The sequence below is a fragment of the Tachypleus tridentatus genome, chromosome 9, assembly GCF_004210375.1.
Source record: "Tachypleus tridentatus isolate NWPU-2018 chromosome 9, ASM421037v1, whole genome shotgun sequence".
NCBI classification, from domain to species: Eukaryota; Metazoa; Arthropoda; class Merostomata; order Xiphosura; family Limulidae; genus Tachypleus; species Tachypleus tridentatus.
In genome coordinates this window covers 106269575-106293755 of record NC_134833.1, presented here as the reverse complement: position 1 = coordinate 106293755, position 24181 = coordinate 106269575, and the positions used below count along the sequence as shown (strand labels likewise).

The 24181-nt window shown below is 33.9% G+C and overlaps 2 protein-coding genes across 5 annotated transcripts in view; both read right to left on the bottom strand.

Annotated features, from left to right (window-relative positions):
- The window catches only part of spas (spastin), a 96957-nt gene extending 73120 nt beyond the window's left edge, over positions 1–23837 (bottom strand). Inside the window, exons 1-2 of one of the 4 annotated variants that reach the window (XM_076456254.1) lie at positions 23391–23837; positions 18397–18483 (exon numbers count right to left, since the gene is read on the bottom strand). In XM_076456254.1, coding sequence (XP_076312369.1) covers positions 18397–18483; positions 23391–23775 — 472 coding nt within the window. In that variant the 5' untranslated portion in view covers positions 23776–23837. The remainder of the gene's footprint in view (positions 1–18396; positions 18484–23390) is intronic. The other 3 variants (XM_076456255.1, XM_076456252.1, XM_076456253.1) reach the window with 3 other exon arrangements.
- The window catches only part of LOC143225980 (uncharacterized), a 98544-nt gene continuing 88272 nt past the window's right edge, over positions 13910–24181 (bottom strand). The window contains exon 2 of the mRNA XM_076456263.1: positions 13910–13992. The gene's annotated coding sequence lies outside the window, so the exon portion shown is untranslated. The remainder of the gene's footprint in view (positions 13993–24181) is intronic.

Here is a 24181-nt window from a genome sequence, read left to right as displayed (position 1 = left end):
TTTCCTCACAGACATCTCAACCAAACAAGCAAATGATAGTGACATGCAAATACTTTGATACATTATAAAAGGAATTCAAAATACCAAATTGTAAAATCTAAAGAGGTAGAAGTATTGTTTTCCTGAATGGGTAGCATGTCATAAATATGCTGAAATATTTGTGCATTTTTACAACACACAAATGTATACAAGTTACAACATCAAATATTCTGAAATGCATTCAAGTATAATTTTCCAAGCACTGAGCTTTTGAATGATTCTTTAGGGCAGATATTTCTGATATAATTGACTCAGTATACTGACATATTGTTATAGCAAGCCAAGTTTTAAATACCAGTATGTTTAAGATCCAAAATTAACTTTCATTAAAAAGTATACAAATGCATACATAGCATGTGAAATTAAGGCTAGATTTGTGATCCAAGACCATAAGACAATGTGATGGACCAATAGAAAGCACTGGTTTAATGCAGTGGTTCTCACTTTTGTTCACCCCTAGACTGTTAAAATCTTTGAAAATGCAAATCCTATATTTCACATAGGGGGTCTAATCTATAGCATGTGACACTGTTTGTTGGAATTTAAACACAAAGTTCCATAATGGCCTATCTGTGCTCTGTTCATCATGGGTATCAACACCCATTTTCTAACATTGCAAGTTCATATATATAATGCTGTGCCACTAGAAGCCAGTATAGAAAATACACAAAATGTAGTTATACAAACTTATTTTTCTTACCCTATCTATAGTAATACAGAAGGTTGTTAAACAAAAATTAAAGAATTTAGAAATTAAATAATTTAAAAAAGACAGCATATTGAATTAAAACAATTTTAAAGCAAAAATATAATAATAAAGGATGTTTTTGATACAGTTAAAGTCCAATTTATGAGGATATGTTAAACAGTAAGCTATATTTTTACACATATAGCCTGTAAAAAAAAGTGGTAACAGTTTCTTACAGTAGTTAGATGTTTAACATCGATATCATATCTCATGCCCAAACATTCTGCCATTAATTTAACACACCATGTAAGTGAATATCTTGTCAAATCTAACAGAAATGAAGTCATACCCCAGCATGTACTAAATGGGTCTTGAAGACTTTTTACAGCCTTAATGGTATTTGGTTGTATTAACCATTTTATAGTGGGTCATGGGTTAAAGCGAACATAATTGTGTATGTTGAATTTAAATTTTTAAAATTTAGTAATTTTAATGAATTACTATTTTATGAATTTACCTCAACAAGTTTGGAATCAAACTGTTTATAGTTCAAACTTTAATATTATATATGAGTATTTCTTAATTTAACAGTAAATATTAAAAGAACACACCTTAATTTAAATTTTATTAATGATTCACATGGTGTGTTGAATGCAGCACTAGCACTGGTTGAAATTAGATGTTTGTGATGACAATATACTAAGTCTGTAGTTTTTTTTATAAATTAGGAACTCAAGTTACTAATATTAACAAGCTAGAATATAAAATAAGAACCTTGTATCTTTTTATTTTGTTGAGATGTGGCTTATGCACTGAATCAAACACAGTGGCTCTGTTCACCTCTTTTCAATTGTGGAAACAATCCCTTGTATAAACATACTACAATATATATGTATAACCAATCAATAGCTCAGAATGCAGCCACAGCAGTTTTCTAAGCCATTTTTAACCTGTGAAAATGCTACCATGTTCTTTCAAACCAAGATTTCAAGGGTATGTTGTGTCTTTAGTCTGCTTGGAATTTCCTTTTGTTTAAACCTAAATACATCTAAGTTACTAAGCTTAATATAAATTATTGTGGAATTCTATGGTGTCAGTATAGTTATTTATTATATTTTGGTTATTCAACTGTATGTATACAACTTTAAAAAAATTGTTTTATATCCTCCACGTGCGAAATTTTAAAATGCTTAATACCTTTGTCCAACAGCATTCAAGATCAAAGGTCAAAGCAAGAAGAGAATTGTTTGTTTTACTTCTTGATTTATTGTTCTATATTTTAAGAAAAATAAATTTAATAATTTGTTCATAAATAGTTATGATATATATACATATATAATGTCTAATAATTGTAACATGACTATATTACAAAATACTAGCCCATTAAAACACAGCCAAGACAGGAGAGACAAAGATCAGTTTTATATTATTGGATACATAACATGAGTGCACATGCACTATGTCAATGCAAATTATGTAATGTTAGCTAGGCATGACTGGAAGGTTAATATAATAAAAAATATGTAGCATTACGAGACTTAAGCTAGTTAGACCAAATATTTGTATTTTCATGTTGTAATATGTAGTCATTCTAGCATGAAAAAAGTGTAATCCATATTTATTTCCTTATTTTTTTATGATGATTATGTGGTTAGTCAAGTAACAGACCCCAAAGTTACAGTACAGAATATAGCAAAATATAGTATTACTGAAAATAATTTGAAATTTTATCAAAGAATAGGTTTCTTAGTCATAATATGAAGTTACAAACAAACCTTTACTAAACATTTCATTTTTGTATACAAAAAGCTTGTTATATTTACTAAAGTCTATAGAATTTTATGAAAATACACACACTGTATGAACATTTATAGTGCAAATATTTAATATGTGAAAATATGTTGATGAATTTGTGTATTTAATACCAAGCCTATTGAGAAAGGGTTACTTGCAGGTCTGACTTAAAATTATCAACTATCTTCATGCAATGCTTCAAGGGAATAATTAAAATTTTACTGGATTGCAATTGCTTTAATCTGTACAACTTGAATTTGACACAAAATTGCAAGTTCTGTTTTCAAGTAGTGATAGTAGACTTTTAAAAGAATAGAAATAAAAAGAAGCTAAAATGTCTTCTATATGCATCTGGAAACACAATCTAGCAAAGAAGTGAGCAAAACCTCTTGAAACCATTCAAATAGTTCATTAAAATCCAAATAGTGACAAGTCCTGACAAATGAAAATTCAACAATCTTTGCCACAATGAGATCCAGAATCAAATTCTGACTCCTGCTATCACCCACTGTCTTTCTCTGAATACATCAGCAAATTTCTCCTGCCTCACCTAAAGAACTTGTATTTATTTTGTTTCAAAAGCACTGTTCTCAGTTATTCAAATAATTCAAAACATACAAAAAAAGTATAATTTTGTATTTGTAAGGGTGTAATAAATACTCAACATAAACACTACATTTTAATTGTGATACTTAACTTTTGAAGCCTATAAATGCCTACATAAAAAAGGATGTTAAAAGTATTATTTGAAATACTTAACAAAAAATTTAATGATCATTTACAACACAATATACGCTCAGTGACCACTTTATTAGGTACACTTATTTAGTACTAGGTAGGACCTCCTTTTGCCTCCAAAACAGCCTGAATTCTTCACGACGTGGATTTAACAAGGTACTGAAGAGATTCCTTAGGAATTTTGGCCCATGCTGACTCGATAGCATTATACAGTCCCAGCAAATTTTTTGGCCACACATTCATGCTGTGAGCCTCATCACAAAGATACTCTATTGGATTAGAATCTGGGGATTGTGCAGGCCATTGGAATACACTGAAGCCACTGTAATGTTCATGGAACCAGCTTGAAATGATGTCTGCTTCGTAACACAGTGCATTATCCTGCTGGAAGTAACCATTGGAAAATGGGTAGGCTGTGACTATAAAGGGATGGCACATAACCAGCAAGAATGCTCAGGTACACTGTAGCATTCAAATGATGCTCAATTGGTATTAAGGGGTCTAATGTGGCGCCAAGAAAACATTTCCCACACTATTACACCACCACCACCAGCTTGTACCACTGACAACAGGCACAATGGATCCATGCTGTTTATACCAAATTCTGACCCCACCATCTGCATGTCACAGCAGAAATTGAGATTTGTCAGATTAAACGACATTTTTCCAATCTTCATTGATTGATTGATTGATTTAGTGTTTTATGGCACAAAGCAGCGAGGCTATCTGCGCCAGACGTTCAGTAAAAATGTAAAAAAATAAATAAATAAATGTAGTAATAGACATAAATGGAAATGAAGGTAAAACAAAAAAGTATAAAACCAATGTTGACACCTAGTCTACAATGTTAAGATAGAAGGCAGAGTATAAGAAGTTGTAAGGTATTTACTCTAACAAAAAGGTAATGATCATGACCCGCCAGGAAAACTAACACGTAAGTTCAAGAACCACCATCAGTCTCCTGAAGTTGGTCTTTCCAGTCCTGGTTCCAGGTTATGTGTCATAGCAACCAGAATCAAAATGTAAAAGAATAGAAGTTTTAAAAGATACATAGCAAAATTGTAACAATGAGTAGCCAAATGTCCAGTAAAAAGATAAAGTCAAGTAAATGGAGTAAAATTTGTAAAAGTAAATGAAGGTAAAAACAAAACAGCAATTAAAACAGAAAATGGTGTAAAAACCAATGGTGACATCTAGTCTTCAAAGTTCTAAAGGACTACCTGTAGCAGAATGGTAATGATCATAACCCGCCAGGAAGACTAACAGGTAAGTTCAAGAACCACCGTCAGTCTCCTGAAGTTGGTCTTTCCAGTCCTGGTTCCGGGTTATGTGTCATAGCAGCTATTATCAAAATGTAAAAGAATAAAAGTTTTAAAAGACACTCCGCAAAATCGTAATAATGAGTAGCCAAATATCCAGTAAAAAGATAAAAGTCAAGTAAATGTAGTAAAATTTGTAAAAGTAAATGAAAATAAAAGCAAAACGGCAATTAAAACAAAAAATGGCGTAAAAACCAATGTTGACATCCAGTCAACAAAGTTGTAAAGAACTACCTGTAGCAGAATGGTAATGATCATAACCCGCCAGGAAGACTAACAGGTAAGTAAAAAAACCACCGTCAGTCACCTGGAGTTGGTCTTTCCAGTCCTGGTTCTGGGTTATGAGTCAATATGGCCAGTACTAAAAAGTTAAGTAGTAAAAGTGTGAAATGATATGCAGCAAAAGTATAATAAGAACTTGCCAGGATGACTAACGAGTAGTTCAAACAGTAGTGTTAGTCACCTGAAGTTGGCCTTTCCAGTCCTGGTGTAGAGTTATTTAATGTTCTGACCATTGTCCAATGTCAAATTGAAGGAGAGAGATTAAAACTGTAAAAAAGGAACCACAATTAAAAAGGTGTAATGAATAAATATGCAACACTTAAATGAGATTAAAAAGATTAATAGCCATTAAAAAATTAAAAACATTATCAAGGTGGACAGAGTCACCATCACCAATAACTCTGTCCAATGTTACAGACTGACCCTGGGAAAAAATATGTTTAAAATATTGCCCTCGTTGAGAATTGTAACGATGGCAAGAAAGTAAAACGTGGCTGATAGTGATTTGAGTAATACACAAACTACACATTGGTGCATCAGTTCCAGATAAAAGAAAATGATGAGTTAAAAAACTGTGACCAATGCGTAGCCTAGTGAGAACAACTTCCTCCTTCCGAACTTTACGGAAGCTAGATGGCCAAAGTCCAATTTTGGGTTTGATTTGAAAAGTTTGTTGTTGCGTTGCTCACTCCAAGTGGACTGCCAGCTGGCACGGAGCCGAGCCTTGAAGACAACACCATAGTCCATGTACGGAATAGGCATAGGAGTGATGGTGCTGAAGCAGACATATTTAGCTGCCATGTCTGCAAGCTCATTCCCGTGAATACCAACATGGCCTGGTATCCAGAAAAACTGGATTGAAGTAGCTGCTAATGAGAAATGGGCCAGTCGGTTTCGAATATCAGCGAGAATAGGATGTGAGCTAACGTGTAGCGATTCCAATGGCAAGTATAGAACTAAACGAATCAGTATAAATTGTGCAGTTGGAGTACTGCTCAGCTACAATATGATCCAGGGCAAGAGATATGGCATACAGTTCAGCAGTGAACAGTATGCTGTAGAAGGGATTCTGTACGCAACTACTGACCCATAGCAAACCATAGCAGAGCCCACTGAATTACCTGATTTGGAACCATCTGTATAAATGGGAACTGAATGATTGTTTGAAAGATATTCATTGAATAAAAGACAGTACTTCCAATCTGGAGTATCTGCCTTTTTTAGGTGACTGAAAGAAAGGTCACATTTGGGGGCTGTAATAAGCTATGGTGGGATGGGCCAACCTGTGGAATCTGCAATGTTATCCAAGGACAGACCCAATTCATCCAATTGCGCCCAGATGCGAAGGCCAAACGGAGCAATGACAGATCGTCTGTTCTGAAAATGTACTGCCCACCAAGGAAGGAAAACACATTTCCAGGTGGGATGCTTTGGTAAGGAATGAAGTTTCGAAGTATATTGTAAAGATAGTTGCAAACGGCGAAGGTATAGAGAAGGTTCATGAGATTCAATGTATATACTTTGAACTGGAGAGGTACGGAAAGCCCCAATGCAGAGTCGAAGTCCTTGGTGATGAATGGGGTCCAGCATCTTTAAGGCCGAGGATTTGGCAGAGCCATAGACCATTGATCCATAATCGAGTTTCGATCTAATAAGAGCACGATATACCTTTAACATTGAACAGCAATCTGCCCCACAACTGGTAGAAGAGAGAACACGGAGGATGTTCAGTGCTCTTGTGCATTTGACCCGAAGCTGCTTTAAGTGTGGTATAAAGGTCAGTTTACGATCAAAGATAAGCCCCAAGAACTTGGTCTCCGGGACCACTGGCAGCAAAACTTCACCGATATGAAGTTCAGGATCAGGGTGAATACCCTGTCGACGGCAAAAGTGCATGCATACAGTTTTGGTGAGAGAAATTAAAGCTGTTCGCCAGAGTCCACTTTCGTACACAATTGAGGGCGGTTTGTAGTTGCCGCTCAATATATCTCATGTTTGACGACTGACATGAGATGTGAAAGTCGTCGACATACAGCCCATTTGCAACAGTGAGAGGGAGTTGTTCAGTGATGGCATTTATCTTTATACTGAAGAGTGTAACACTCAATACACAGCCTTGAGGGACTCCAAGTTCCTGTACAAAAGAACGGGAAAGTGTCGAACCCACACAAACTTGGAATCTCCTGTCCATTAAAAAATTTTTAATAAACATGGGTAGATGGCCATGTAACCCATATGTATGGAGGTCTTGCAAAACGCCATACCTCCATGTTGTGTCTTAAGCCTTCTCTATGTCAAAGAATATTGATACAAGATGTTGGCAGTTGAGAAAGGCTTCTCTGATAGATGTTTCAAGATGAATTAGGTGGTCTGTGGTGGATTGCTGTCGACGGAACCCACAATGGGTGGGTGAGAGGAGGTTGTTTGATTCAAGGAACCAAACCAGCCAGGCATCAGGAAAAACATTCTCCTGCCAGATCTGGTTGAAAACAATCAGAAGGACATCAAGAGAAGCAGGAGATAGATGGTGCAGCATGTCACAATGAATATCATCAGGTCCAACAGACATATTGGCAGACCGATGAAGGGCCATTTTAGTTCCACCAGGGTAAAGGGACAATTATAGTCAAAGAAACAGTCAGTTCGAAAGGAAAGAGGTGAATGCTCTGCCCAAGTCTTGATGGCCAGGAAGGTGGAGGAACAAGCAGAAGTGCTAGATACCCGGCAAAAGCTTTCACCTAGAGTGTTAGTGATGTTCCGAACATCAGTCACCTACTGACCATCAAAGAGTAAGATCGAGAGGGAGATAGAATTGTAGTATCCATTAACCTTTTGAATTCTGTCCCATATGATCTTGGAACTGGTGGTAGAAGATATGCTGGTTGTGAACTTACTCCAAGATTCCTTCTGGCTTTGACGTCTTACCCACCTAGCATGTGCACGGGCCCGTTGGAAAGCAACCCGGTTTGAAAGTGTGGGATATCTACGAAAAGTATCCCAGGCCCGCATTTGAGCTTTCCGTGCTAAGTGGCAAGCAGGATTCCACCACGGACGAGGATATCATGGAAAACTTGTTGAGGTTTTAGGAATACACTAAGCAGCTGCATGTGTAATACAGTCAGTTACCGCTGCTACAGAGTCATCTATTGATGGCTGATTTACGATGGCAGGATCAAGTTCTGCGAGAGCAGTGCAAGTGGACCAGTCTGCCTGATCCAGCTTCCACTGGGGCACGCGGGTAGGGTGGCATTGACCACGGCCAGTCTCTCTCAAAAGGATCGGAAAATGATCACTGCCTAGTGGATTACTGTCAACCCTCCATGAAAAATGGGAATAATGAAGGGGAGCAAACTGAGAGATCAATAGTGGTAAAGGACTGACTAGGTGCATGAAAATAAGTGGAAGAACCAGTATTGAAAAGAGAAAGATTGTGATCAGAGAGCATCCGCTCTACAGATCGGCCCCTCCCATCAATAATAGCACTTCCCCAGAGGGGATGATGTCCATTAAAGTCCCCCAGGATTAGAAAGGGAAACGGCAACTGTTCAACGAGAGCATCAAGATCTGATTGATCATATGTCTCTCCAGGGGACAGGTACAGAGAACAAACAGTGATGGTATGACCCAAGGAAACACGGATGGCTACAGCCTCCAAGGGTGTGTTGAGTGACTAAGACAGGGTGGGCATGTGTTGATCAACCAACAGTGCCACCCCTCCATGTACTCGACCATCACACAACCTGTCATTTCTGTACAGAGAAAACTGCCGAATGGAGACAGTATCTGCAGTTTTGAGAAATGTTTCTTGTAAAGAAAGACAAACAGGATGGTAGGAAGCAATCAGCGTTTTGAGATCATCCAGATTAGAACGTAAACCTCGACAGTTCCATTGTATCAAGGTGGCCATTTTTAAGAACGGGTAGGTGAGGTGGCTGGAGAACCCTTCGGTTTACGACCACGTCTTTTTTCTTTACTGTCTTTAGTTGGAGGAGGTCTATCAACCTCCATGGATCCTGCTCTGGGTCAGGTGGGCAGGTTTTTGTTATTGGAAGGGGAATCCAGTGACTGAGGATGCGAACGAATAATTGTTTTGTCTCTTGTGGTGGGAGAAAAAGATGTATTAGAAGAAATGCCTGTATTTGAAACTGAAGGACGTGGATCTTGGGGTTTGTTGGAAGGTATGGGAGGAACAGAGATGGGTGTGGAAGTCGATTCAACCTTTTTAACCACTGAGGTCAAAAGGCTTTTCATTTGTTTTGAAAACGATTCTCTTGGAAGCACAGAGAGATCTGTCTGCACTCCCACTGTAGTTGTGGAATAAAGTGCAGCAGCATATGTCCGAGATGGAGTTGTGGACAGCAATTTCCGAGCCTCAGGATAACTAATGTTGTGTCGTTTTCAAATGCTGCACCTCTTTTTCCTCCAACCATTTTGGGTAAGAATGAAAGTAAGAGGGGTGAGAACCATTGCAGTTTACTCAATGTGGGTTCATGTCACAGTCATAGGCATCGTGGTCCTTGCCTTCACAACGAGCACATGTCAGGGAACCACGACAAGATGTCTTTGAGTGGCCGAATCTCTGACATTGGAAACATCGAAGAGGGTTTGGTATGTATGGCCAAACCCTGCAAATGAGATAACCTGCCTTGATGGTGGCAGGTGCACGTGGTGAAGTAAATGTTAAAACGAGGGTATTTGTTGGCAGTGTAACTCCATCTTTGCGAGTGGAGATGCGCGCCTCACTGCAGAAACTCTGAGTGGAGAGACCAGCGAGAATCTCTGACTCGGGAACGTTCTTCAAATCCCTTTCAACAATAACTCCTCGTGAAGAATTCAAGGTAGCATGGGGTGTAACCTCAATAGGTATATCCCCAATTGCCTTTGAATTCAAGAGGAGTTCACTGTGTTGGGATGTGGATGTTTCAACCAATATGTCACCACATCGGAAGTTTCTTTACTGATTTTGGAGAGCCAGCAAGTCCCTCTAGTCCCTTTTGAATAAAAAAGGGGACATTTGCCCTAAAGGTTTTTCCGAAAGAGAATGTAATATAAGAAAATGAGGTACGTGTGTTACTGATGTTGAAGATTGCTGTTCTGAGTATTCAAGACGTGGTCGCTTACCCATTGACTGTTTTTTTACAATTTACAATTTTTTACAAAGTCACGTAAGGACAATGCAGCAACGCCAGGATTTCCTGAGCACTATACCCAAACACCAGCATCAGGCACAATGTCCACAACACCCGTTGAGAACTTCCAACACTGGTACTTGGTTGACTCTAGCCCAAGTGGACCAGCCGATTGACCCAAGGGGGGCCACCCAAAGGCCGCCCGTCTAAAGGAATTCGAGGCCAAAGTGGTGTGTTAGGGTTGGACCCCTCAACCACCAGGATCCTCTCCTCCCCTTCACGAGTCACCACCCACGGCAAACACGTGGGTGGATGTTTAGATCCCAGAGAAGGTAACCAGATAGAACAGAACCTTCCCTGGGAGGTCCCCTCACCACGTACAGGAATCCACACCGAGGGGTCCAATCTTCATTCATCCAGTTTTGGTAACCCTGTGCCCACTGTAGCTTCATCTGCCTGTTTTTAGCTGACAGGAGTGAAACCTAGTATAGTGTTCTGCTGTTGTAGCCCATCTGCTTCAAGGTTCAATGTGTTGTGCATTCTGAGATGCCCTTCTGAATACCACTATTGTAAAAAAGTGGTTGAGTATTGTCAGCTTGAATGAGTCTGGCCATTCTCCTCTGAACTCTCTCACTAACAAGGTGTTTTTGCCCACAGAACTGCTGCTCACTGGATGTTTTTTGCACCATTCTCTGTAAACTCTAGAGATTGTAGTATGTGAAAATCCCAAGAGTTCGGCAGTTTCCGAGATACTGTAACCACCAAGCCTGGCACCAACGATCATTTTATGGTTAAAGTTGCTCAGATCACGCATCTTCCCCATTCTAATGTTTGGTTGAACAACAAGTGAACCTCTTGACCATGTCTGCATACTTTACATATTAAGTTGCAGCCACATGATTCACTGTTTGGCTATTTGCATGAAAAAACAGGTGTACCTAATAAACTGACCACTGAGTGCAATCTAAATGCACTTTGATGTGATCAAAAATAAACATTTACAGCTATTGCACTGCTTAATTATACAACACTACTTTGTTATTGGCTTTGCTATGTACAAATACATTGACTTCACTCATCTATTGTATGGCTTATTTTACTTCATTATAAATAAAAAAATTACTGGATGAAATAGTTTGAAACTCTAGACTTACGTAGCTCCTGTAATTATCGTTTTCATGAATCATATTTATATGAATTAGCACTTTGAAAATTCAAAAAGATATCAATGGAATGTAAGAAACAAAAAGGCTCAATTTTGTTGTAATTTTTATTACCAATGCTTATGTCTTCCTACAAATATATTCAATTTCTTCTCAGTGACTTGTTTTGTCCATTCAGTTACTTTGGCAAAGGAAAATGATTCAGCAAAATAATTTATCTAAGCCATCTTCACATTGTTACTATCAAAAACTACAACATTATGGTTCATATTGAGTGTAGAATGATCATAAAATCAGGACTGTAACTGTAGTAAAGTAATTCACAAACATATTTTCTTCTTGCCACACTTTACCAAGCTTAGCTTTTATCACTTTGTTCTGATTAATACAACAATCTCCACTGAAAGGGAAGCAATAGTGGTTCATACAGTTGAAATAAATATAAAGAGGTTTCGTGATGTGTTTAGCCCACTATCCTACAATATATCAAAGCTGAGATATAAACATTTACATTACACCAAGACAACCAAGGTTTAGAAGCAATGACTGGCTAAAACTGATAAAACTACATGCACATTCAAGTTATATCTACTGAGTAAGTACAAATGTAAAAAGTACACTCATATGTAGTTCTTTCAAAGCCTACATGTATGTTATAGGTCATGAGGTCTAGAAGTACAGAATTATTCACAATGTATTAACTTAATCAGTTTATGGCAAGATTACTTTAAAATTTAAAAAAAAATAACATCAGACCATCTGCACACAAAGTACCACAGAAAACGAAATGCTTACAACGTAGCCAGCCACAATGTAAAATAGAAAACCTGGTGATATAAGTAACGCATGTGATTAGCTGATTTAAGATTATGCGTACACTTCGCATTTTGACTGCCCAATATAAACAAGTTTTGTAAATAGTGATTAAATGTATAAAATGAAAGGTAATTGAGTAAAAAAGTATAAGTAATTTCTAAAACATACTGAAGTTAGAGCATTTGAAAATATAAATACTTTTTAACAAGTAGATGCTGAACAAAATTTAAAGTAAATACCATTATATCATTGCAAATTACTACCACTTAGTTAGTGTATAACATCAAATAAAACTTTATTCAACAAATTTCAAATTTAGTTTTTTCTTATAATTGTAAGATGAGTATCAAATTTTACTTTTTATTTCCACAATAAAATTTTCCTATGAAATAGATTGCACCCTTAGAGACATGACAGAATTAAACCACATTATAACACCATTGGTAATCCTTCTTACAATAATTCCCAAAATAATGCTTAGTCTTTTAAACTATACTGTACTATATACACAATTAAATCAGCTCAATTTTCAGAGAATTATTAATTAATGCAATATTTTATACTAGTCTTAATTAAGATTTACAGCTTTCCCCTGTTCAGCAATTACTCATCTTATTATAAAGATTATTCACTGGGTGTGTGTTCATTGTTAAAATACATCACCAAGAGTTGACTAACTTTATTACTGTAATTTCTGGTGTGGTAACTAAAAACTTCTGACAACATAAATGGGTCATTTTGTTTTGATTTTTGCCTAAGATGGAGGATGAAAAAGCCCTTTTTTTATACACTTTGGGCCCATATCAACCAGTTTGCTGGCTGAATCATGATAATTTTTGTATGATAGCTAGAAAACAACCTAAAATGTATATGGGTTACTTTTAGGATTTGTCTGAAAATATGGATAAAGACCCTGAAGTAGCAGAACAGGATGGCTTACTTACTGTAATCTTTGGTGGTATAATTGGAAGCTGTCTGATGGTGTACATGGGCTATTTTGTTTCACAAGTTTTACCCAAAGAGGAAGAAACACCCTGAAATAAGAGCTATTTACATTTTCTTCATATACCTTTGGCCTTGAATTTAAAAACATAAGTTCTTAATCAATTAAATGACTCAATTACCTTCCACAAAGCAAGAGATGCAATTAGCATCTAAAGAGGTCATTAAGGATTTAATAACAAAATAAAGAATGGGAACATTATATAGCATTGTCTTTTACACAGTTTTTGCTTCCTTCATGGGTATCCTCAGCCAGTATTATTAAAAAGTGAGATTTATTAACTAGAAAATCAGGTTATCTTTTTAAAGGACATACATAACACTGAAATCTTTTTTTTCCCTCATCATCTCTTGTTAAATGCACAACAATTATGTACTAGTTTATTTAACTTAGTGGATGGACCACCAGTGGTTTCATTAGGTGCTCATATATCATCCACTTACTTTGGTTAATTACTCACTATTTACCCTGCTACCTTGGTTTTGTTCGTCCTTTTTTCTACACTTTTTATAATCATGGTGTTCAGTCACAAACATGACTTTTAATGCAACCTTTTGCCTACAACAACAATTGTTTTGAGGTTAATTTGAAGATATTTCTAACATTTTCAAGTGACTGATAAGGAAGGTAACTTAACATTCATTGTACATCCAAATCTTCATTTTATAAGGTCAGCAGTGTGAGATTAGTACCAATTTCCTGATCATTCATGTCCATGAAACATGATTGATTGATTTAGAGTTTTGTGGCACAAATCAGCTAGGCTATTTGTGCCAAACATCCGGTAAAAAAAGTTAAAAGTAAATTTAGTAAAATTCATTAAAGGAAATTAAAATAAAACAAAACAAAAAAAAAAAAACAACAAACAAATAGCATAAAACTAATGTTTACATCTAGTCTACAACATTAAGAGAAAAACTACAGTAATTCAAAGTTTTAAAGGACTTTCTGTAGCATAATTGTAATTATCATAACTCACCAGGAAGACTAACAGGTAAGTACAAAAACCACCATCAGTCACCTGAAGTTGGCCAATGAAATATAATCATGCTATTAATGATTAAGTCAACAATCACACTATACAAAATAAACATTTTCAAATTAACTCACTGGTTTTGTTTACCTCAGGGCCATCATCAGAGACAGATGTTATGAAGTCACAATATTTACACAAAAGGTGATTAAAAAAACAATGTGAGTATTGCAAATAAAGTTCAAACATACAAACATATACTGTATTGTTTGACATAAGACTATGGTTTACCCAAGCATCAACTTATACACCCCACTGACTTATCTAAGAATTAGCCATCAAAATTTCATAGTGTTTCATAAAAAATTTTTTTAGCTGTGAAGATCATCATGCCCACACCCTTTTTACCCTTTTCAATCTTCATTACAATTATAAATTTTTCAAACAAAAAAGACCCTACCTCATCTCACAATGCCTCCCATTAAATCATGTAAATCCTACACAGCAGCATTTAAGATGGCATCATGAAATTTGCAAAGGAAAATGGTGGGAATATCGCCTCCCATTGTATGTACAGTGAAAATGAAAATAAGTCCGAGATTGGCATAAGTTCAGGGATGTTCTATGTACAAAAATGAAATCTTAGAAGATAAATTGCAAGTGCAAAGCAAGCTAGAAGGAAAAATTAGAAGAACATCTTAACTCAATGTGCAGTGTGTTGTGGACTAAATACAATTCAACTTAGACTGAATGTGAAACATGTAGATATAGCTACTGACTTAAGAGTTAACAGTTGTTTTCAATTCATGTGCAGGAAAGGACTTCATATCAAGCAGCACAGCACACAATATCTCAGAAACTGCCTGAAGACAGAAAAATTTGGGCAACTTTCACTCATTTGTACAGATGAAAATTGAGGAAGGTAATATAGAGACCTATCATAATCAACATTCCAATGAACAGAACTATACAAAATAAAGGAAAAGACATTGTGTACATCAAAACAATAGAGCATGACAAATCTAGTTTAAAAGTGATGGTGGGAAGTTACCCTCCACAGTGATATTTAAGTGAAAAACAATGCTAAAGAGAAATTTCAAATTAGTTTTATGGTACATGTGAATTGAAAGAATTAGATGGATAATAACATAAGACAGTGATTGGATAAGTGTTATTCATGTCAGCCAGGTAGACTTTTTCAGATCAAGAAATTCATACTGATACTGAACTCCATGCACATGCACATCAGTGATGAGACAAAAAGGTAAAGTGGATTGAAAAGTTTGTTTTAAGTACAATCCCTAGGATTATGACAAACTTGTTACACAGCCACTGGGTATTTGTTAATTGGTGCTTCAAGGCTAAACTTGCACAAAGAAATCAATTTCAGCAACACAGGATGTTTCTATTGCACTTCTTACACAAAGGTTACCTGGTAGATTAAGAATGCATGGGACAGTGTGACCCAGGAAGCAACTGTGAATAGATTAATATGGACTAGAATTATTAGTTGACAAGAGGAGCCTGAAGAAGACCATTAGATGGACAAGAAGAAACTCTCACCTGGCACTTGGTAGTTATCTTCCCCTTCAATACAGAAGATTATGAATTTAATGGTTTCTCTGATATTGAGTAATAATCTATGTAATCAAATGTATACTTGATAATTAAAATCATAATTAAGTGGTATATTTATTAAGGTAATTAAATGCCAGAACAATCTCAGTTATTGGGAGTTTGGTTCTGTCTTTTGTTTGTTGTTTCATGTATATGATAAAAGATATTTAAGAATTTTAACTCATTATATGTTTATTTCATCTACTTAACCTATCCTCACCTTATACTCTACTTTGACCTGCATATATTGAAAGTTAAAAATGAAAAATTTAATTTGATTTATATGCTGGAAAGTACAGTAATGTACATTCCAACTCCTATTACTTTTTCGTGCTTTCACTTCTGTTCATATTTTTAAAAATAGTCAGGAAATAGTGTTTCTAAAAGTCTAGATTTTCAAAATTTTCCAAGAGAGAATACCTTTGGACCCTGTTGAAGTATTATATCAAAAAGCACATTGTTGGACCTTTAGCCTAAGCTCTGGCTCACACCGACAAGGTTACCAGCCTATTTTAGAAGCATCACCCATGATTTCTTTAAAACATAATGAAAACCCTGGCTATCCAAAACAAGTAACAAAAGAGGTAACTACAACTTGTGATTAGTGCTAGGGTGATTAATAGAATTTGCTAATTGACTATACTTAATTAACTAATATTATATTTCAGTCTATTTTGGGGTTTGTTTGGTTTTTAAAGACATTTCTGACTCAATTTGTTTAACATCTTCCAGTACAACTATTTAGAATTAAGTTACATTTTTAAAATTCTAAACTGTTATACATGAAACTATCATATACACAATGTAGTATGAAACCTATAACAAGTTGAAAGAACAATTAATACTGTTTCATTGTTTCTCCATAACAATTTCCACATTACTAAAACAACTGAATTTTTAATAATGAAAATAAGTACTACTTCATGACACTGATTATAAATCATAAAAATACTAGACATAATATTGACTGGTGAGAGTATTATTAGATAAAAGTTGATACTTTATCTGTGGATCAAGTTTATGATTTTGAGGTGAGAAAACATGTGGTGATGGAACAGAACGTGCAATCAAAAATGTTGGTACTAAAGTGACATTTTTACTGTATAAAAGCACAATAAATGGAACACTTAATAAGGAAAATGCTAATTCAATGCTTATTTTTTTTCACAAGTTGTGACACTAACATTCTGTCAAAGGTATCAGCCCATAATTATCACAAGTATAATGTATCAACATTATGTTCAGTTACAGTTTGATTATTCAAAATGATTGAAGATTTAACATTTATTTAAATTGTAATTTTGCTACATTTATCACACAGCAAGTAAATGCTTCTATCTGTAACATTACAATATACAAATTACTTGAAAATCACAATCTGAATTTGCAAGTGAGTAAATCAAAAAAGGGTGCTATTCCAATCACGTTAATCCAAAAATGTGTAGAAATGAATTCTCATAAATCGAGAACTACCCATATTCCACAAATGCTGGTGATTTGGGCTAGCACTGAAAACAGCAAGTCAAACTGGCTGATGAGTCAACAAATGAAGTGTTATTTTGAGTATGTATGTATACACACACACACACACAAAAAAAAAAACATTCTTCAGTAAAAATATATACAAATAGATTTTCCTATGCCAAACATACATATCTAAACTAAACATGCATTTGAATTTTTTTGTTTATCACTACATCATTACAATATTCATTTGATATCTGACTACATTTTGTTGTAACATGACCTGTTGATAATAACACAAATATCAACTAAAAAGTATATTCATTCCATAAATAAAAGTTTGAATTTTGAATTTTTTTACAATATTAAATGTCCTTCAATTAAGACATAATAAATCAGATACTGCCATCATTTGGCATTGATACTATTTATAAAGTGGTAGGCCTGTGCATTATGAAAAAAATACAAACAGGAGTTTTTGGCAAAATAACAAAAAATTTCATAGTTGAAAAATGTTTTTCCTCTATCAAAATCCATAACATAAGTTCAAACAAAAGGGCATGATTAAGATGGTGAAGGACATTTCGTTTTTCTCAATTCAATCAACGATGCAAAATGTGATACCAAAAAAGGAAGTGATTTTTTTAAATTAATTCCAAATATGTATGTTAAGACTGGAGTTACACTGAGTACTGTACATGTATAAGTAATGTAAAATAAAATATATACAACTGTAATGAATGTACTACTTAAACAAAAAATCCTGAAAATTATAAAAAATGGTTAATTTTTATTAATTCTTATTTTTTCATGAAACTAGAAATAAGAAGCATTTTTATACAGTATAACAAATATAGAGTTGGTTCAGAACATATCATTGCTAAGTAAGCTCTGCTTTCAGGAATAACATTGTCCTGTTCAGCACTTTGAATATTGAAACACTAAAGAGTAACATTCAATACAAGATTCTAGTTGTGAAAAATCATGCTATGAAAAGATTTTTCAAAATACATATGAACAAAATATACATGGTATAGGTTATGTATGACAACACAAATATTTCTTGAAACATTCAAATTCTTACAATATCAATTTTTAAACATGTAGATTTTTATTACATTCATTTCAACAATGGTTATATATATCACTACAATTTTATTTTTGTCACAAGATTTTCATTTCGGTCACAATTTTCCTTAAACTGATGCAAATTTTTCCCATAAAAGTATTCACATGTCCAAATAAGTGGTCCATTAAGTAAAAGCATTTATTTTTAAGGAGAGAAAAAATATAGAAAGTACTTTGTTTTACACCTACATTTAAATATAAATATCCACATTTAGAAAGTGAACTGAATATGAGTACACATACCTTCCCCATTTGTTGTATCTACAGCAACCCCTTTCTTAAGTTCTGAAATACCCTTCTTATACAATTCAATGGCAAGTTCTTTATGTCCTGTAAGACAAGAAAATAACATCTTAAAATAATTACATATTTTTGAAACATACGCAATGTACAATATCTATGCTTTCCCAATGCATTCATTATGTTCTTCAAACCAAATTTGTTCATTCAACTGTATATTTTAACCCTGAGTAACTGAGTGAAGAATTTGTTCCTTGAAAGAACAAACAGTGCCTTAATTATGTGTAGCATGAAACATACTACATTGATGAAGTAATTCTTGATGACAAGAAACCCACTTGAAATAAAAATGCATCTCAGAACAGCTGTTATGAGTATTAACACTTATTAATAAGGAGAGAACAATTTTTTGACCTAAGAAGGTCGAAACCTGAAGGCTGTAAATATGGACAAAACACAAGCACAGTAATTATGCTCAAAAACCTTAAAAGTATATAGAATTTTCAAACAAAACATAACATTAGTAATTTCTTTTACCTTGAAATATTAACTGCTATTCACAAGAACACAAGAGATTCCTATAAACAAACCTTTTCTATGATAACTGCTTTACAAACATTTTAACCATTTTGTGATGGGCTCTGTATAATATACACGAGTTCATCTACACATTGGAACTCGTTAAGTATTTTTACAAAAACTATAAATACAGCATGTGCATTGTCACAAAATTCGGTACACCTTCAGTAAAGCTTACAGTTTAACCCACAATACGAGATTTTTAAATACAATATCTTTTCTAAAGATTTGTTTGTGAAAATAATCTGTTTTGTTATTAGTCTGAATGCAAAGTGTCAAAATTAAAAAGAAACATTCTTTATTCCAAAAACCTAAAATATTATGTGTAATCTCTAAAACCTAAATACATTTCAAATGTTTGTATTTTGATACTTTATATACTTCATATGGAGTCTGTCACTTAGACCAATCTCGTAACCATCAAAAAATTAGAAAACATAAATTGAGCTTTTTTTTGTGCTTGAATAACTATATATAATACAAAAATACAAATGTTTAGTCTAAGTAGCTTAAGTCTCAGTGCTATATATGTATTATATTGACCTTCAATTCATGCCTAGCTAATGTTACACAACTTTCTTATCTGTTTTTTTGGTGGACTAGTATTTTGTAATAGTCACATTTCAATTAAATATTATATACATATGCAAGCTGAGAATATTCTAAGTAATAAAGTGAGCCACTTGAATACAACTTTTTAATTTAAAATATACTTGTTTTGGTACTACTATTCTCTATTAGAGACTATTTTAAGCATGACTGATGCTTATTTACAAAGCTCAAACATCTAAGTTGCATGGAAAGCCAAGGATCTTCATAACAGCCACAGGGTTTAAAAGCCATGTAGAAAAATTATAATTTCTCACCAGGATGACTAATGAGTACTTCAAACAGCAGCATTAGTCACCTGAAGTTATCCTTTCCAGTTCTGGTTTCGAGTTATTTAATGTTATGACCAGTTTCTAATTTCAAATCAAACTAGATGAACTGCAATTTTTAAGTTGGTCAGAACCTATTTGAAAACCATGCTAGACAGTCACCTGTCATCATTCCAAAGATGGTTCCATAACAATCATAGTGAGATAGCTAGTTTTCATTATCTTGTAACAGAACAACATTTTGCAAAAAACTAGGAGCATTCAAGTTTCCCACAAACAACACATGGATGGAGCTGGAAGTCATCAAGCAAGTTCTATTTTAATTTCAGAAAGCAATGAGTAACAAGTTAAAAGTGCCACCATCATAACAATTGTGACTGATTCACAAGCATTGCTGTATTAAAATTCTTTGTGATTACCAATTGGTCCCAAGATGGATGGCAAAAAGGCAACTGCATGGTAAGAGCATCACCCATATGTATGTACCAGGCATTGCTGAAGTTAAAGGAAGCTGACAGTTCAGATTAAAAGTATTCATATCAAATCCTGCATAAAACTAGTGATAAGATATCAGCCTCAAAGGCAAACTGAAAGTAGCAATAACAAAGTCTTTATCAACATTTAGAGAATAATGCTCAATAAAAACAACGAATTACTGACTGCTTATTTCAAGCAACCATGTGTTTCCTGAGAGAGCAGTTAGCATCTGTTTCTTGAGGCCAAATAAAACAAATACTGGTCACTCTCCCTCCTAAGTGCCTACTAATTATTTGTTGAACAAAATTACCAGACAATAAATTTTCTATCCTCCCTTTCAGTTTTACTCAAATCTAGTTAATTAGCAATGCCAAATAGTATATTTAAGCCTATATGTAAACCTTAATTTCATTGAAGATATTTATCTCATTAAGAATTGATAATAAACCAGTAACATTTTGAAATTGTTTAATTTTCAAAATATAACAACCAATCGTATCAACAAATATTTAATATAAAGCAAGTACCTGATTAATGTTAGCATAAAATTTTTCCTAGAACTCTGTAAAGATTTACCACCTTGTCTATAAATTAAGCCTAAATGAATGAGCATATTTTTACTGTGCTGCAAAAACTATATGCAAAATTGTGCTGCTTAAATACTGCTGCTCTTATTCTATGAGTAAATGAAATCTTATGACATGTCCACATTCATTTTACAGGTTTGAGCAAATTTTGTAAATTAGGCTTAAGTGAATTACCATGTTTTCACTGTTTGAAGTCAAAATGACCAAGCATATTCAGAAAGAGTTGAGCTGGTTAGGTTGGAAAATATTTAGGGAAGACAATTCAAACTAAATTTGCAAAGTAATGACTTGAGCTGAGTGATTAACCCTTTTGCAACAGGCTCAATAGAAAAGACCCAAGTAAGTCTACACATTTGCAAGTATTTGCACTACAACTTTTCATACAGCATGTGTATCTCCACAAAATTTGGTAAACCTTTCATAAATATAACAAGTATTTTGTATAGAAAAAAATTCAGGTTTTTCATAAATATTTTTATTAAAGATTTGCTTGTGAAAATAGAGAATTTTGTTACTAGACTGTATGTAAAGTGATTCTATGTTATGAATAAAAGAAACATTTTTCATTCAAAAATCTCTTATTTATATAATATCTAAAACCTCCTACGTACATATTAAACATGTTTTCAGCAATACTACATTTTATGTTATTTTCTATACTCTATGTGGGGTCTGTCACTTGACCAACCTCGTAAATCATAAAAAAGAAAATAACTTTTTTTTTCATTCTAGAATGACTAGATAACAAAAACAAAATGTTTAGTCAAGTAGCTAAGTATCATTGTATATTTATATATATTTTTATCATATTGACCTTCTTGTCATGCATTATATAACTTGCACTAATGCAGTGCACATTCATGTTACTGTATCCAATAATGTAAAACTGATCCAGTCTTGACTGTGTTTAACTGAACTAGTATTTTGTATTATACAGTAACATTTAAATTATTATACATTATATATGTATATAGAATACTATTCTTTAAAAATAAGTAAACTTATTTTTCTTAAAATACAGAATAAAAAGTAAAGCAGACAATTATCTCTTCTGGCTATGCCCTTTGAACTCTGATGCTGATAAACATGGGTTTCTAAGCCTTTTAAAACTTTGCATGTGGAGGATATCAAACAAAATTTTTTTAGGTTTTATATATACAGTTGAATAGCCAAAATATAAATAACTATACTGATACCACAGAATTCCCCTATAATTATTAAGCTTAGTAACTAAGAGGTATTTAAGTTTAGAAAACTATGAAACTTTAAGCAAACTGAAAATAACCTACCATTTTGAAATCTTGAAGCAAAAGAACATGGTAACATTTTCACAGGTTAAAATGGCTGACAAAATTGTTATATGTACTTTGAGTTGTCAAATGGTTATTCATATACATTGTAATAATAGTATATCAGGGACCATTTCTAATGTTTGATTCAGTACATAACATTATCTCAGCAATATAAAAAGATACAAGCTTCTTATTTTAATTTTGATTTGTTAACAATAGTAACGAGTTCTAATTTGTAAAAAAACTACAGACTTAGTATTTTGTCACCATAAAAATCTAATTTCAACTAGTGCTAGTGCTGCATTCAAAATACCATATGGCTCACTAAAATCTAAATTTAGATGCATTCTTTTAATATTTACTTTTAAACTAAGAAAATAACTTGTAAATAGTATTAAAGTTCAAATTATAATCTACAATTTGATTCAAAATTATCTACACAAATTCATAAAACAGTAGTTAAATAAAATTTTGAATGCAAGTCAACAAATAACGTCTTTTGACCTGTCGTAAAAGGGTTAGTTGATAATCTATGTGCACTAAATACAAGTGGCATAGAACAATTGTTACAGGTTTAAAAGTTACCACTCTTATAATCCCATATTTTATTTTAGCCCATACAGACTTAACCTCTTGCATACCATTATTTGTCTTAAACTTATATAAAGATCCTTCTCTGAAAGAGTGGATCACTCTTAACAAATGAACATGGGCTAAGTCCAAGGAATTTACCTTCATTTGAAAATGTCTATTGTCTATTTTTTGCATTACTGTTAGCTTGAACATATAATTTAATTATAAATCCAAACTTTTTCCCACCAATTCACAAATGCAAAAGCACAAGTTCCAACTTTCACGTTAAAGACTAGACATACACCCAACTTCTTAGCATATTAATATTACTTATTATGTGCAGCATAAATTACCTGTAACTGTAGTCTTGAAAAATTTTGAGTAATACAATTCTCAGACAGACGGAGACTAATTCACAAGAATCACATCACAAGTAATATATTTTTCATTAAGTTTTTAACATCTGTATACTGTGGTTTACTCCTGCTAGTACTACACTATAGTGCAAGAATACTAGAGTGAATATTATAGTTTACATTCTATAGTCTATGCAGTAGAATATTATTTATTATTAGTATTATACATAATGTAGTTAGGCCTCGCTAGCGTACCTTTGTTTTCTTCATCGATTTTAAGAGCTTCGGAAATGAATTCAAAGGCTTTACGATGGTGATACTTTTGCTTTATAAGTAAATTTGAATTCATCGAAATTTTCATTTGTCTGCCACTATTCATGTTTATACCACTGTCTGTTTGAACTTCTTCAGAGTCGGGCTGTTCTGTTGCTGGAAAGTTTAGTGAAAATTGCCTGGACCACGCGACACTAACAAGAAAACGTAAAAAACGAAACAGGCAGTAACATAAAACATAAAAATAATATGCTACACCTCGCAGTACATTAAAAAGAAATATTAGAGGTAACGAAACCATATATAAATTCCTTTCATGCATAGAACACGATTTTCTTTCCTGGTCTGAATTACCCTGACGTAACATCTATCCGCCATTCCTCCGAACAAACTAACATCATACCCTGCCGTTTATCTCTTACTCGTCCCACCTTACTGACGTAATAGCTGGTGAGTTTAATCACATGTATTTCTGTTGCAATAAATATAACTATAAAACAATTCGATTTAATAAATTCAATTGGGGTAAGACACATAGCAAAATAACACTATGTAACACAAATTTTGTTCCTGGATAGTATGTTATTTCTTGATTGCTTGTGTTGTAAAAGTACAGAAAATGGCCATTATTCCCTTGAAACTTTGCTTTTGTGACCTGGATTATGAAATTTAGAAATTAACCTACTTTCTATGTATGGCCAAGTGTGTTAACGCGTTCCACTCGTAATCCGAGGGTCGCACCAAACATGCTCGCCCTTTCATCCGTGGGGGCG